The sequence below is a fragment of the Nicotiana tabacum genome, chromosome 16, assembly GCF_000715075.1.
Source record: "Nicotiana tabacum cultivar K326 chromosome 16, ASM71507v2, whole genome shotgun sequence".
In the NCBI taxonomy this organism is placed as follows: domain Eukaryota; kingdom Viridiplantae; phylum Streptophyta; class Magnoliopsida; order Solanales; family Solanaceae; genus Nicotiana; species Nicotiana tabacum.
Genome location: NC_134095.1, coordinates 158,796,305 through 158,811,576, shown reverse-complemented (window position 1 = coordinate 158,811,576; position 15,272 = coordinate 158,796,305). Strand labels below are relative to the sequence as shown.

The window sequence follows — 15,272 nt, the reverse complement described above, 5'->3', positions numbered from 1 at the left end:
GAATGACAATGCGCTTCAAAAATAACTTTGAATAGCTTATTATTTTATTTAAGCACAGAAAGACACTGTTTCATAATCATCAGAATAAGGTAAAGCTTGAAGATAAGTTTTGTACTCAATTAATTTCTCAGTCCCTCTAGTCGGGTGGGCGCCGGCCGGTTTTTCGACCAGATCCCCCTAAAAACCGTACGTGCGGGTCTCCCCGCATGCGGCTCACGCCATTCGAGGTGGCCCAGCCCAGCATTCATTCGCAAATCCTGTAGTGAAATTGAGACTGCTCAACCTCGGAAGCTAATTCGCGTGTAGGCAGCGCTGTCTGTCGTACCGTTGACTCTATCTATTCATGGAATTTTCTTTATTTCATTTTCGATTTTATATAGTATTTTTCTGCTTCAGGAGAAAATTTCAATTGTGTTACTTCTTCAGGAGCAAATTGAAAAATGAATATATATTCTCTCAATCATATTACCTCTTCTGGAGGTGAATTGTAATATATTTACATCAAAAGCGCATTCATATTTACGAGCTTTATTAATATTGTTACATTCACTTCAGGGAATGAATTAATATTTATCAAAAGTTCCCATCCTTCAGGGAACGAGAACATAATTATCTGAACGTGCATTAATTACACCAAATTGTGTGATAGCTTAGAACCTCTTTTAAGATATTGCTACTTCGGGAGCAAATCGAGGCATGCAAGTAATATAGAAATTTTTTTTTTCTAACTTATCTTCAATTGTGACCATAGAAAGCCTAAATTATCACTTCTGGTGGTTATAGGCATATACCACTTCTGGTGGTTAACAAAATTTAGTTACAATGAGATATACAAAATATAACCACTTTTGGTGGTTATATATTTCTTACAAACTCTGTTGGAGTTTAAGTGGATCTAACAATGTTATCCACTTTATAATCCTTTATTATGATAATTAGGATGAATGAAATAAATACCAAAATAGGTACTGTATACGTAGAATATAACCAAGCAAGCGATGATAAAGATATTAACCAAATATAAGCAAAAGGCTCAAATTACTTCACACAAATTTGGCCACTCCAGACGTAAGTGATATCCACATCTCTACCGCCAAGAAGAAAAGCTCACCACCTCAAGGATATAATCTGCCTTATGATGCTCGGAATGAACAAGATCTACCACGGATGTAAGAGCGACGCCATACATCGGAGATGAACACTGAAATTAAATTTGAAGTAAGTGCTCAAAATGGCAGAGTCTCGTGCTGATAACGTGTTATAAAATAAAGACTTTAAAGTAAAGAAATCAAAGACAAGTAGAGAGAGAGGGAGATTTATTATTCGATTTTCAAATTCATGTACATAATGAACTGAAATCTCTTCTATTTATAGAAGAAAGGAAGCTGCTACTGCAAGCTGCTGTGTAAGTTGCTGCATGCTGCTACTATAAGCTGATGTGTAAGCTGCTACTATACCAGATATGAATAATCTTCTACTGAGAGTAATGTTTATCCATGAGGGAGTACTGAAAGGATACACTTATTGTATCAGGTATAGATAATCTTATACTGGGAGTAACGTTTATCCATAACGAAGTACTAAAGAATAAGCTAATTATATCTGGTATGGATAATCTTCTACTGGGGGTAATGTTTATCCATAACGGAGTATCGAAAGCATAAGCTTATTATACCCGATATGGATAATCTTCTACCGGGGGTAATGTTTATCCATAACCGGATACCGAAATGATAAGCTTCTTCAGGAGGCTTATTTCCAGTAGAGTACTAAATAGATAAACATATTTATGGCGAAGTCCCATATGAATAAATTTCTTAGGAAAACTCATTTACAACGAAGTATTAAATGAACATCCATAATATAATATATTTATAACAAGAAATATATTAATTCGCATTACATATTGAATGATTGACAAAAAGAAGAAAAAGTTAGATAAAGTTGAGGTCCCTTGGACAGCAGCATTATTTTAATTAATATTTGGACCTATTTTGGCCTTTTGTCATCGAGCAGTCAACTGAGGTGGACGATCCACAAGTAATAAGCTGCATCACAACACGAGACGCCCTCATTCTACCACCACTGCTAAACTCATTCCCAGCCGTTTGATCAACGCCCTTCGATCCACTCCCACCCTCGATTCCATCAGAACTATCCATCGACAGTGGCGGAGACAATTCTTCTCTGCTCAGCTCCACACTCTTATTCTCCTGTTCCCTCCGCTTCTCCTCCGTTTGTGTCGCCGCGTCCGCCGCCGCAGCCTCCGATGAATTGAATTTTCCGGCTATTTCTCGCCCGGACTCACACTTGTACACTACACTATACTCTTGTCGAGGATTCTCGAATGAACTCCACGACTGATTCCTCCTCCTCATGATCGCCGTAGTCGAAGAAGAAGAATCGCGATTTTCATCCGAGTGATCAGAACGTGAAATTTCACAAAATCGGGAACTCATTGAAGTTTCTAGAAGCTCCGATCCTTTGAGAACGTAATCGTGACCGTTAGTTGGATGAATCAATTCGTTCTCCGATAAATCGTGCCACACGTATCCATTTTTGTAGCTCCTGTAGAAAATCATCAAATTTTATACATAGAATTGCAAAATTTCGTTTATTTTATCTGAAAGATAAATTATTATTTTTGTTGCAGAAACTAAAGTACCGCTTGCAAGACCAGGAGAACAAGTAAGCCATGCCTTTTCCTCTCAGTAAATTCAACCGATTTAGCACATCTGAGAATAAGAGCAAATCAAAAATCAACACTTAATATAGTGTTATATTTGACAACTCTTTAATTTTAACACACGGAAAATTCCATAAATCACAGTCAATATAGTGTTATGCAATTAATTACCTGGGAGATAGAGTCCATCGGAGGAAGAGAATGGAACTTCAATGAAATGAGGATGCTCAAGTTGGCCATTTCTGCAAAGATAATAAATAACAGGGACAGTTTTGAAAGCCTTAGGTTTTGGTTCAATCCAAATCATGTTTCTCTCAGGAGAAGTGATCTCCCTATGATTCCATTTCTTAGGGATCAAAAGCTCAGTGCTTGATCGGGAATTGGAACTCGTTGCGACTGCCATCGATCACTCTTTTGTTAGAATGGAATTTCAACTCAGTACCTTTTGAGTGAGATTTTGAAAAAAATTGCTCGTATGTGAAAGTTGTAAGCTGTGGTCGGGAGGAAGTTATAGTTTGTAGTTTACCGGGAATATATGCAATTGAATATAAATATAAGATTGAGGGGTGGCGGGTAATGAAATTCAAGTCCGTGAGAGGGATATCAAGTCTCAAAAAAAGAGTGCCGTAAATCAAGGGAGTTGAATTTGATGGTATTTGCCTATTTGGTGTGTTAGTTTAGTTGCAGACTCAAAGTTCAGACCTCAAGAAGTGATATTGTGGGACATGTGATGTCTGTATTAGTTAGAAGCTCTTTGCTTCTTCAGATTGTTTAAAGATTTGCATTCCCCTCTTCACCACCTACCAGAAAAAGAAAAAGAACAATTATTTCAAGTTTTCTTTATTCGACCTTAGGTCATTAGTATGGGAGTTGTAAGTATCTTGGATTTGGCACCACCAAGGGATAATGGTGGAATAAGGAATGGCTGAAATCTAGAGCCTGAGTCAGGATTTTCACTAACAATTTGTTTGGATTGTTGTTACACGTCGTTTCATAATGTATCGTATTGTATTGTATTGTTTGATGAACACAATATTTGGATAGATTGTATTGTTTACCGTCGTTTCGTCACTAACAATATGAAGAATAAACTTGCTATATTATTACAAAAAAAATAGGATATGGAGTAGAATTATTATATAAAAAAGTAGGATAAATAATAAAATATGAATATTTAATAATAAGTAAGGGCAAGATGAGAGAAAAGCAAGAAAACGACGTTACCACACCAAATCCGACGTTTCATAAAGTGACACTTTTCGCCGTTACGTAACAATGGATTTAACAATACGATACGATAAAATTTAAGTAACAATCAAAACAAACATTGTATTTACAGTAGTAATAATAACATACAATACAATAGAATATGTAACAACCATCCAAACAAACAGTAAAAAGTATCAAAATATAAAAAAGTAAACACACGAAAAAATCAGGGAGAATCAACCTATAATAATATATTCATATAAAAAAATTTATCTAGCGATGCGGTATAACTTTTCCGACAAAGGGGCCTTTGGATAAGGTGGCACTACCACTGATGGAACCCTTCACTTTTAATTATACGTTTTAGATTCGAGTTTCGGCAACGAAGAAACCCTTAATATAAAGTGTTTGTAAAAATTGCACGGGGCGCCCTATTTGGTCGCCCCATTTAACCTATACCCATTTTTTTAAAAAAGTTTTAATTTGAACCCACTTTTTAAACAATTTCAGCCTCATTTCTCCTCCTCCTTCTCCTCCTTCATTTTCTTCTTTTTCTTCTTTCTTCTATTGTTGTCGGTGCTGCTATGAAACTTCAGTTCATGAGATGACTGCCATAAGTATGTTTATCAGAATATTTAAAAATAAATTATAAATAATTACGTAAGTTAGTAGATAATAATTTGTGAATATTTCCACGTACGAGAAGTTTAAAGTCACACTTAGTGATTCTTTTCATGATAATTATGTTCTTTTCACGTTTATTGTTTCCAAAATTTATGATTTAGATACTGTTGGCAATCTGAAAATTTTATAGTAGTAATACACTATGAAAGAATAAGGTGATTATTTATCCAGTATATCAGAAAGCTTTTTCAAAATTTTTATCTTATATAGTGCTGAAGTTTTTAAAAAAGAACTAAATAACTCTACAACAACAATCAGCTATCATGTCATCGGCCTCAAAAGACTGGTGACGCTCCTCAGCATGTGAAGACTTGTCAGCCATGCCACAAGGACAAGTTGGATCATTCATCACAGACGGGACCCTTGCAGCCATTACATGTCCCACAAAGACCATGGGAAAGTGTTTCCCTCAGACTCATCACGGGATTACCCCAAGTCGGTAATCTTGCATCCATCTTCGTTGTCATAGATCAGTTTTCAAACTATGTAACATTCATAGCAGCCCCACAAAATATCTCCGCAGAAGATACAACTCGACTCTTCTTCTCGCACATTGTCAAACATTGGGGCCTACCCAAAGACATTGTTAGTGGTCACAACTCACGTTTCACTAGCAACTTTTGGACCCATCCCTTCAGGTGCTTTGGGTCGACATTGAGTCACAACTCAGACATCCATCCACTATCGGATGGCCAGCCAAACCAGTTCAATGACATGCTGGAGGAATATCTCCGCAACTTTGCAATCGGGTCACAGAAGCATTGGGTGAAGCTCTTGGATGCTGCTCAACTGTGTTTCAATTCTCAAAAGAGCCATCATACAAACAAAAGCCCTTTTGAAATTGTTATCGGACAGCAACCGCTTCTCCCGCAAACGGTGAATACATCAACCATGCCAAAATCTCCGCGAGCTGCCAACTTCTCGAGCGAATGGGAGCGCAACATGGGGATAGTGCAGAGCTATCTCGTCAAAGCCCAAGAGCGGGCAAAAAGGTTCACCAAACATAATCGTTGCTTTGCCCATCATCAAGCAGGGGACAAAGTAATGTTATGCATCCCAAAGCGATACTTGTTTGCAGATAAGACCCATGACCCTCGCCTGCAACAAAAATACATCGGGCCCCTGCCCATTGAAAAACGCATTGAGAAGTTCACATACCAGGTGAAAACCTCATCCTGGTGGAAGATTCATCCAGTCTTTCATGCCAGCCGCATGAAATCATTGCATCGCTACCAAATCAAACTCAAAGAACAGAGGGGCGTAGACTTCCCAACCATCAACCACCAGAACAATCATCAACATCATCCTGACATGGCTCCAAGGACGATGCCAACTCAGGTGGGGGAGAATGTCATGGGCTGCTTTCCAGATACGCCCCATGACCCCTTGGCCGGGCCCATGGCGGCCTAGCAAGCCTCACAATGCCTAGCGCCATGGTCGGCCCCGTGGTCTTGGCTGCACCAAGTGACAAGCGCGTATGTGCCTCTGTCACCCCACTGATGCCTTTCGCCAGTGCCCAGCGGCTGGCCAATGACAACAACATCGCGCACAATGACAATGTCGCGCGCGCAGATCCTAATGCCTCGCCAGCGCCCAACTGCAGGCCCATTCCAGCAGCGCCTCGCGCACAGACCCTGATGTCAAGCACCATAGCCCAGCCTCAGGCAAACACAACAAGTGTCGCACGCGCCAACAGCACCGCGCGCGCAGACCCTGACCCGCAAGACAAAGTTGCTGCCATCGGACTTGTTTCTACATTGTAATAAACTAAGTCCTTTTCATTGTAATTATAGGCTAGTTTACATCATTTTCATTCAGTGTGCTTCTATAGCTTTATTAGGGCAAGTCATGTAACTTTGGTTATATTTTTTTTAAGCATTGTTAGGGGTAATCAAGCAATCAAATATTTTTCAAGCAATCAATTTTCTGTACTAGTGTCTCTCCCCTCGACACCGCATCTTTTGAAATCAGCTTTCATTCATCAATAAAATCATCATCAGCATTCAAAATCCAATTCTCTCTCAGCTTCCGCAATTGCTCGTGACATTGATTTTCCCGCACGGCAGTGACAATCTAGTGCTGAAGTTTTTACAAATGAACTAAATAACTTCAGCATCTTTTGCTGAAGTTTTTGAAAAAGCTTATCTAGGACAAAAAAACTTCAGCTTATTTTGTGCTGAAGTTTTTACAAATGAACTAAATAACTTCAGCATCTTTTGCTGAAGTTTTTGAAAAATCTTTATGACAAAACTAATGAATCTAGGACAAAAAAACTTCAGCTTATTTAGTGCTGAAATTTTTACAAATAAACTAAATAACTTCAGCATCTTCTGCTGAAATTTTTTGAAAAACTTAAGCAAATAGAGAACAAAACTTCAACAAATAGGAAACAAAATTTCAGCACTAGAATGCTTAAGTTCAACAATTACAAACAAAAACTTCAGCACACTTGGTTCAACAATTTTTGCTACTTCAGGCTCGTCTACTAGAATGCTGAAGTTCGCGTGATTGTCTTTGCTACTTCAGGCCCGTATGCTGAAGTTACGCGAAAAAGTGGGTACGCTTGCAATTTTTTTTGCAAAGTGGGTACAAGTTAAAACGTGACCCAAAAAGCGGGTATAGATACAAATATCACTTTAATGGGCCTTATGCATTATTGAGGAATTTAGTTTAGTCAAATCAATAAGTACCACATACAAAATGGTATAAAAGAAATATTTTGGATTTGACATAGAAGTTTCTGTAAAAATTGAATGGGGTGCCCTATTTGGTCGCCCCCATTTAACCTATACCCATTTTTTTTAAAAGTTTTAACTTGTACCCACTTTTTAAACAACTTCAGCCCCCTTTCTCCTCCTCCTTCTCCTCCTTAAAGTTTTATCTTTTCTTTTTCCAGAAGTAAGGTTCATGAAACTAGGTGGGGAGATGAATTTCGTCAAAGAAGGGGACAAGTTCTCTGTCTTGGTGTACTCTTAAATGTTACCTTCTCTTGTTTTCTTTACAAGTTATCAATTCCTACTCCTTGAAAGTCTTTCTTTGCATCAAATACCTGAACAATAGACATCAGATGCAATTCATGCATCATTAGATGAACAACCAAGATCATGGACTACTGGAATATTACTGATATGGAATTCCCAATAGTGGGAGGACTAGTTACCCCAACTGGACCAAAATAATATGCCAGCATAAAACTTAAGAAACAGACAGTAGGGAATATAAGCAGAGCTGAGGATAAACAAAAGGAGACGCGAAATGCCCCTAGAGCTCTAGAGCGGAAGTTCGCCAGTTACAAAAGAAAAACTTCAGCTCTAGAGCTGAAGTTCACCAGTTATAAAACAAAAACTTCAGCTCTAGAGCTGAAGTTCGCTAGTTACAAAAACAAAAACTTCAGCTCTAGAGCTGAAGTTCGCCAGTTACAAAACAAAAACTTCAGCTCTAGAGCTGAAGTTCGCCAGTTACAAAAACAAAAATTTCAGCAATTACAAACAAAAACTTCAGCAAATAGAGATCAAAACTTCAGCTACTATGCTTAAGTTCAGCAATTACAAACAAAAACTTCAGCACACTTGGTTCAGCACACTTGCTACTTCAGTCCCGTCTACTAGAATGCTGAAGTTTTGCGTGATTGCCTTTACTACTTCAGTCCCGTATGCTGAAGTTACGCGAAAAAGTGGGTACGCTTGCAATATTTTTTGGAAAGCGGACACAAGTTAAAATATGACCCAAAAAGCAAGTATAGATACAAATGCTCGAAGCTTCTTGACTTCTAACAATCGTGCAATATTGAAATTAATGATAACAAGCAAAAAGGATAATCAACTTAGTAATCAAAAAGGGACTGTACAATAATCTTCAAATTAATTGATTTAAGAGGGCTTAATGTGTAGGGCCAAATACAAACATGACTCCCGAAATACATAAGGGAAGTGAGTGAAAAAGACGACATTAAAGCTCACCGACCAAAGTTCACACACCTGCTCAGACTTGACTGAAATATTTGAAACTTTCCAAGCTAGCTTCCCTTTCTCAAAGTCAAACCCAACTCCCGTGAAACTGGGTTTTGAAAGTCTCATTTACAGTTGCAAATTTTGGATGTTCCTACAAATTTTTCTTGAACTAAAAATAAAACAAATTTGCTCACGTTAGCCTACATAGTGGAAGCTAAAGACTAGGGGGAGCTAGGATATACATATACATACATACACACACACACATATATATATATATATATATGTGTGTGTGTTTTTTTCTAAAATGTTATGGTACATTTTAGTCTAGTACCATAACATATATATGTGTGTGTTTGTATTTTTAGTCTAGTTCTTTGCTATTATAATAATATAATTCTTTGTCTTTATATTCTAGTTTGATCGATAGTATTCTTTTGCTAAATACAAGAATTTATTTCATGTTAAAAAGAATCGATTTTTAATTGAGTACTTAAAATTATTCATCACTATTTGATTCAATTATCGTTAATATATCTTGGTAAATGACAGATCTCTCAAAGAGCAATTAGTTTGATAGTGTTACGTTGAAAATGTAGTCACTAGAATATGTGTTTGGTATGTATGTATCATATTTAAGAAAAAAATTATAAATAATCTAAAAAACTGAAAAACAAACAAAAATTAAATTAATAAAAAATTGACTTAATTTTAATTTGGTTCCAATATTTGAAAAATCAACTTACTTGGCTTAATTTCTTTTTTAAGAAAAAAATCAACCAAATTAAACCATGAACATCCCTATTTGCATATGATTGAAAGAAAAAAAATATTTAAAGATAATCAATGATTATGTCAGAATGTTTGGCAATGAGGATAAGTTTTGGACTCATTTACGGAACATGACATGCATTTTGGCGAACAAGCCCATAACTTATCATAATTTCGTTAACATCATTAATTCTTCTTTTTTGAATTTTTTTCATAAAATACTATCTTTTAGTGGTAATTAGCTATTTATAGATACCATTTGCTATATTATAGATTGTAGATACGTTTTCTGTTGTTATAAGATGTATTAGATGTATTTAAGCTATTGTACTCATGAATACAGTAGCAAAAATAAGCGTGAATCAGGGAAGTCCAGCTAATTAGTTGTTGTATTCGACTGTATTCCTGGCGTGAAACATGAGATTACAGCTGGACAAATTATTGTATTCGACTGTATTCACAACGTGAAACAGGGGATTACACTGTTTTTAAACGGAAAGTGAATCAATTAACATAATAGACTCCTAACATAACTCAACAAACTCAATTATAACACACAAATTTTGTATTTTCGGTTATAAAAAAGATTCTCAACCAAAAAATACCCCAAAAATATTGCAATCTTCAGAGAAATTGTATAATAATCTGAATATATAAATTATATTAATTAAAAAAACATATGAATGCATTCATGGCATATAGCGAGACAGTGAATACAATGAAATACATAGAATACAGCGAGATATATTGAAATACAATGAAAAAAAGACAGTGAATATCATGAAATACATGAAATACAACGAGGTACATTGAATTACAATGACAAAAAAGATAATGAATACAATGAAATACATGAAAATATAGCGTGATACATTGAAAATACATTGAAATATATTAACAGAAAATCAAGTTACTCAGCCCCAAACTCCGCCGTCTTTGTTCAAAAATAAACCCTAATTTCCAGCGAATCCGTCGTCGAGGCAAAATCCTGAATCTCACTGTTCCCACGCATTACTATTGTAGCAGAATTTGCATATTTGTTTGTGGTTTTAGCAATCTTGTTCTTGCTAGGAAAACATCCACCTCCTTTTCCCATGATTTTTTTTCTGAATTAAAAAAGTAGAAGTTGATGAGCTATTTAAGGTGGAAGATTAGGATGTAACTAGAATGACGAAAGCTGGAAGATTAGGATGTAACTACACTGTTCCCACACGAAAACAAATTTTGTATTGAAGATGACGGAAGTTGAAAAAGGTTCGTGGGTTTGTTGTGTTGTGCGCGCCGATCGGAGGCTTAATCTCCTTTGGATTCCATTTGGGTTGCACAAAATTGAGGGACAAAGTTAGAGAAATTTTCGTGGCATACCGCTTTTGTAAATTTTGCATTTCAAGACCTTAAAAATCTCTTTCGGTATCACATCGATTTATATGCGTAGTCCGGGCGCGTAGCCGGAAAGCCAATATGTGAAAATCTGTGAAAAATAATAAATTTTGACTATAAAATAAATTAATTTGACTTTGGTCAATATTTTGGGTAAACGAACTCGGACCCGTGATTTGACGGTCCCGGATGGTCCGTAGAAAAATATGGGACTTTGGCGTATGCCTGGAATCGAATTCCGAGGTACCAAGCCTGAGAAATAAATTTTTAAAGAAAATTATTTTCTGAAATTATTTATGAGATTTGGAAGTGAATTGTGACTAAAACTTGAAGGTATCGGGACTGTGGTCTTATATGTGATTTAAGATAAGTCTGTTAAATTTGGTAAGAAACGGACTCGAAACGATGTGAATCGGATCGTTTTTGAGAAAAATTGAAAATTTGAAGTTCTTAAGAAAATTTCATGATTTTGATACTAAATTCATAGTTGTTGATGTTATTTTAGTGATTTGAATGCACGAGCGAGTCTGTATGATGTACTTAGGTTGGTGTGCATGTTTGGTTTGGAGCCCCGAGGGCTCGGGTGAATTTTGGATAGGCCACGGGATGAATTTTTGGACTTAAGGAATTGTCTTCATCTATTTCTGTGCAGGCCTGCAGGCTTCACAAATGCGAAGCTTGGCTCACAAATGCGAGGGCTATGTCGCGATTGCGAAAGTAGCCCAGGCCAGCCTATCTCGCAATTGCGAGGATTTTAATCGCAAATGCGATCCCTAGCTTGAGGCCAGTTGTCACAAATGCAACATATGGATTGCAATTCCCAGCTCGCAAATGCAAACATAGCAGAGGTCGGGGTTCGCAATTGCAAACCCTGGTCTCAATTCCCATATCTGCAACCTGCAATTTTTATGGTTAGCCGAAAAACTCCCATTATTCACACTCTTTCAAAACTAATACACTCTTGGGCGATTTTTCAAAGACAACTCTTCTTCCAAATCGATTGTAAGTCAATTTTAACTCGTCTTCTTCAATCATTAACATTTTTTAACATGATTCCAACTCAAATCAATGATTTTCATGGGGGAAATTGGGTGTTTTGGGTAGAACCTAGGTTTTTCAAAAAAAAAATGGGGATTTGGACCTCGATTTGAGGTCCGATTTAAAAACAAATTGTATATTTGGGTTCGTGGGAGAATGGGTAATTGAGTTTTGGTTCGAACCTCGGGTTTTGACCCTATGGGCCCGGGGGGGTTGACTTTTTGGGTAAAACTTTGGAAAATTCATTTTCATGCATTGGAGTTGATTTATTTAGCATTTATTGATGTAATTAAGTAACTTGTAGCTAGATACGAGCGAGTTGGTGGTGGAATCAAGGGGTAAAGCTATAATTGAGACGTGAATTGTGTTCGTGGCATCGAGGTAAGTGTTTGGTCTAATCTTAGCTTGAGGGATTAGGAGTCGAGTCCTATTTTCTATGTGGTATTTGTCGAGTACGATGTATAGGCATAGTGCCGAGTATCTATACTTTGGTGTCAAGCATGCCCGTGAGTCTTATGTTTTGATTATTATGGCTTCGTTGTATTATTCATGCTTTGATGATGATTTCTATTGTTAGGCAAAGTTTGTGGAAGTAATTGTGACATTTGAGTATTAAGGAGTGTTGGCTTAAGTTGTTCAATGAAATGTGAAAGTATAACTGGAAATTGAACTTTTTATAGCATTGGCTCAAAGTTGTGAAGTAAAAGTGAAAAAAAGAGAAGAGAATCACTATATTATCTCCCTTGCTAGGAATTTGTTGTTTTTGATGATTATCTCCCTAGCCGAGATGTTGATGTTTCTTTTGATGTTATTCTCTTTGCCGGGACTTGATTGTAGAACTATTGTTCCCTTGCCGGGATTCTTATTGTAATTTCATTTATTCCCTTGCCCTATTATTTGTGATTGTTGTTTGGGTGAGGAAGAGGTTTAAAGCACGAAAGGTGATACCGTGTATGATTTATGAGGAAAGAGTGTAAAGAACAAAGGGTGATGCCGTGTATGATTTGTGAGGAAAGAGTGTAAAGCACGAAGGGTGATGCCGTGCCGCATGATGTACCATTCTGTGCCGATTATATTTGATTATTTGGTGAGGACGAGAGTAAAAGCACGAAGGGTGATGCCGTGCACATTTTCATTACTTGATTGTTTTGGTGAGGACGAGAGTAAAAGCACGAAGGTTGGTACCGTGCACTTATTGATTTCTGGTTCTTTGTTGATATCCGAGATGTATTGTTTCTTTCAATTACCTGTTGTCTTTCTATTCTAAATTGATATCTTCCCCGCAGCATGCTACCCCTCCCATATTTGACTATTTATTACTGTTCTCCCTTCCGCTGTATATAGTAGGATTGCACATATTGTTTGGTAGTCTGGTCCTAGCCTCGTCACCACTTCGCCGAGGTTAGGCTAGGCACTTACCAGCACATAGGGTCGGTTGTGCTGATACTACACTCTACACTATGTGTAGATCCCGGAGCAGCATCATTTAGACCGCAGATTGGGTGGCTGCCTTCAGTCCACGCGAAGATCCAAGGTAGACCTGCAGGCGTCCGCAGGCCCTGGCGTCTTCCTCTATCCTTTTATCCTTATTTCATTTCCTTCATTTAGAAATAGCGTATTGTTTATTTTTCGGACTTTGTATGTAGTAAATCTTAGATCGTCTGTGACACTATGACACCAATTCTGGGTGGTTAAGGCTTAAACATTTGTATTAGTTACATGTTCAGATATTTTATTGCTTTTCTTCCGCTCATTATAAATTTCCGCTGTTTACACATTTTTGCTTTATAATTGTTAAAGAGTATAAAAAGAGTAAAAAAGTTACTTGTTCGATAATTGGCTTGCCTAGTTCACACTAGTAGGCGCCATCATGGCTCCCGAGGGTGGGAAATCCAGGTCGTGACAAGTTGGTATCAGAGCTCTAGGTTACATGGGTTTCACAGTTCACAGACAAGTAGAGTCTGAGGAATCGGTATGGAGACGTCTATATTTATACCCCAGAGGCTATAGAGTTAGGAAAAACTTCACATTTATTCTTTCTTATCGTGCGGTTTGGTTTCTCAATAGTAATTGGATTTCTACTCTGTTCTTTCGCAGATGGCGAGAACACGCGCTTCCTCATACACTGACCAGCAGCCCGAGCCCCCAGCAATAGCTCCCACGAGGGGCGCAGGGCGAGATTGAGGCTATGCTAGAGGCCAAGGTAGGGGCAAAGCTCATCCCAGAGCAGCAGTACCAGCGGCGGAGCCTCAGGTTGATTTTAATGATGAGGTTCCGGCCCAGACAGTTCCGGTGGGCCCAGCTCAGGTCCTAGAGGGGTTTATTGCTACCCCATACTTCAGGATGCTCTGGTCCGTCTAGTGGGCCTTATGGAGAGTGTCACCCAGGAAGGCTTGCTTCCTGTAGCACCAGCCATCTCTCAGGCTGGAGGAGGAGCCTAGACTCCTACTACTCGCACTCCGGAGCAGGTAGCTCCCCAGTTCCAGACTCTAACAGTCCAGCCAGTTGGAGCAGTTCAACTGGGTGTGGTAGCTCAGACCGGTGATGGAGCAGCTATGTCTGCGTATGCTTTGTGGAGATTGGATAGGTTCACCAAGCTCTTCACTACTATTTTCAGCGGTGCATCTTCTGAGAATCCCAGAATTATCTAGACAGTTGTCATGAGGTTCTCAGGAACATAGGGATCGTGGAGACCAATGGGGTCGATTTTGCTACTTTTTGCTTGTCTGGATCCGCCAAGACTTGGTGGAGAGATTATTGCTTGGCTAGACCACCTGGATCACCAGCCTTGATTTGGGAACAGTTTACTCAGTTATTTCTGGAGAAGTTTCTCCCTATTACTCAGATAGAGATCTATCGGAGGCAGTTTGAGCGTCTCCAGCAGGGTTCTATGACTGTTACTCAGTATGAGACCGGATTCATCGACTTGGCCCATCATGCTCGTATCATACTTCCCACTGAGAGAGAGAGAGAGGGTGAGGAGGTTCATTGAGGGACTTATTCAGCCGATTCGACTTCAAATGGCCAGGGAAACTAGGAGTAAGATTTCTTTCCAGGAGGCGGCCAATGTGGCTAGGAGATCTGAGATGGTTTTATCACAGAGAGGTGGTCATGGGTCTGACAAGAGGCCTCGTCATTCAGGCCGATTCAGTGGTACCTCGTCTGGAGGGAGATATTCGTATGGTAGAGGCCACCCTCCTAGGCCTTTTCAGTTAGCACTTTAGGTTTCTCATGGTGCTTCAGGTGGCCGTGGTCCCCATATGCAGTATTTTGATCAGCAGTCCTATAGTGCACCACCAGCTCCTATCAGTGCACCGCCATTTTAGAGTTTTCGAGGTGGTCATTCAGGTCGTCAGGGTCAGCAGTCTTAGCAACCGAGGGCTTATTATACTTGTGGTGATATGGGTCACATTTCTAGGTTTTGCCCTCGAGCACCGAGTAGCCCTCAGCATCAGGGTTCCTATGCCATGGTTCAGGCACCGAATGTTCCATAGCCCGCCCAGCTAGCTAGAGGTGGGGGTATAGGTGCTAAAGGTGGAGGTAGAGGTACTAGA

At 38.6% G+C, this 15,272-nt stretch overlaps 1 protein-coding gene across 1 annotated transcript; it reads right to left on the bottom strand.

Annotated features, from left to right (window-relative positions):
• Window positions 1–1,844: 1,844 nt before the first annotated feature.
• LOC107825522 (protein SOSEKI 5) lies at window positions 1,845–3,708 on the bottom strand. Its single transcript, XM_016652385.2, has 3 exons — window positions 2,858–3,708; window positions 2,666–2,735; window positions 1,845–2,568 (listed from the first exon to the last, which is right to left on the bottom strand). The coding sequence occupies exons 1-3, from the start codon at window positions 3,087–3,089 to the stop codon at window positions 1,977–1,979; spliced, it is 894 nt and encodes a 297-aa protein (XP_016507871.1). The 5' UTR covers window positions 3,090–3,708; the 3' UTR covers window positions 1,845–1,976.
• Window positions 3,709–15,272: the final 11,564 nt, after the last annotated feature.

What these genes read in the sequence shown, in the direction of transcription:
- LOC107825522 (XM_016652385.2), bottom strand. Translation starts at nt 3,089, where the DNA reads ATGGCAGTCGCAACGAGTTCCAATTCCCGATCAAGCACTGAGCTTTTG. An exon ending in CGATGGACTCTATCTCCCAG is followed by an intron (nt 2,736 to 2,857) that starts GTAATTAATTGC and finishes TCTTATTCTCAG; the next exon opens with ATGTGCTAAATCGGTTGAAT. An exon ending in TTCTCCTGGTCTTGCAAGCG is followed by an intron (nt 2,569 to 2,665) that starts GTACTTTAGTTT and finishes GATTTTCTACAG; the next exon opens with GAGCTACAAAAATGGATACG.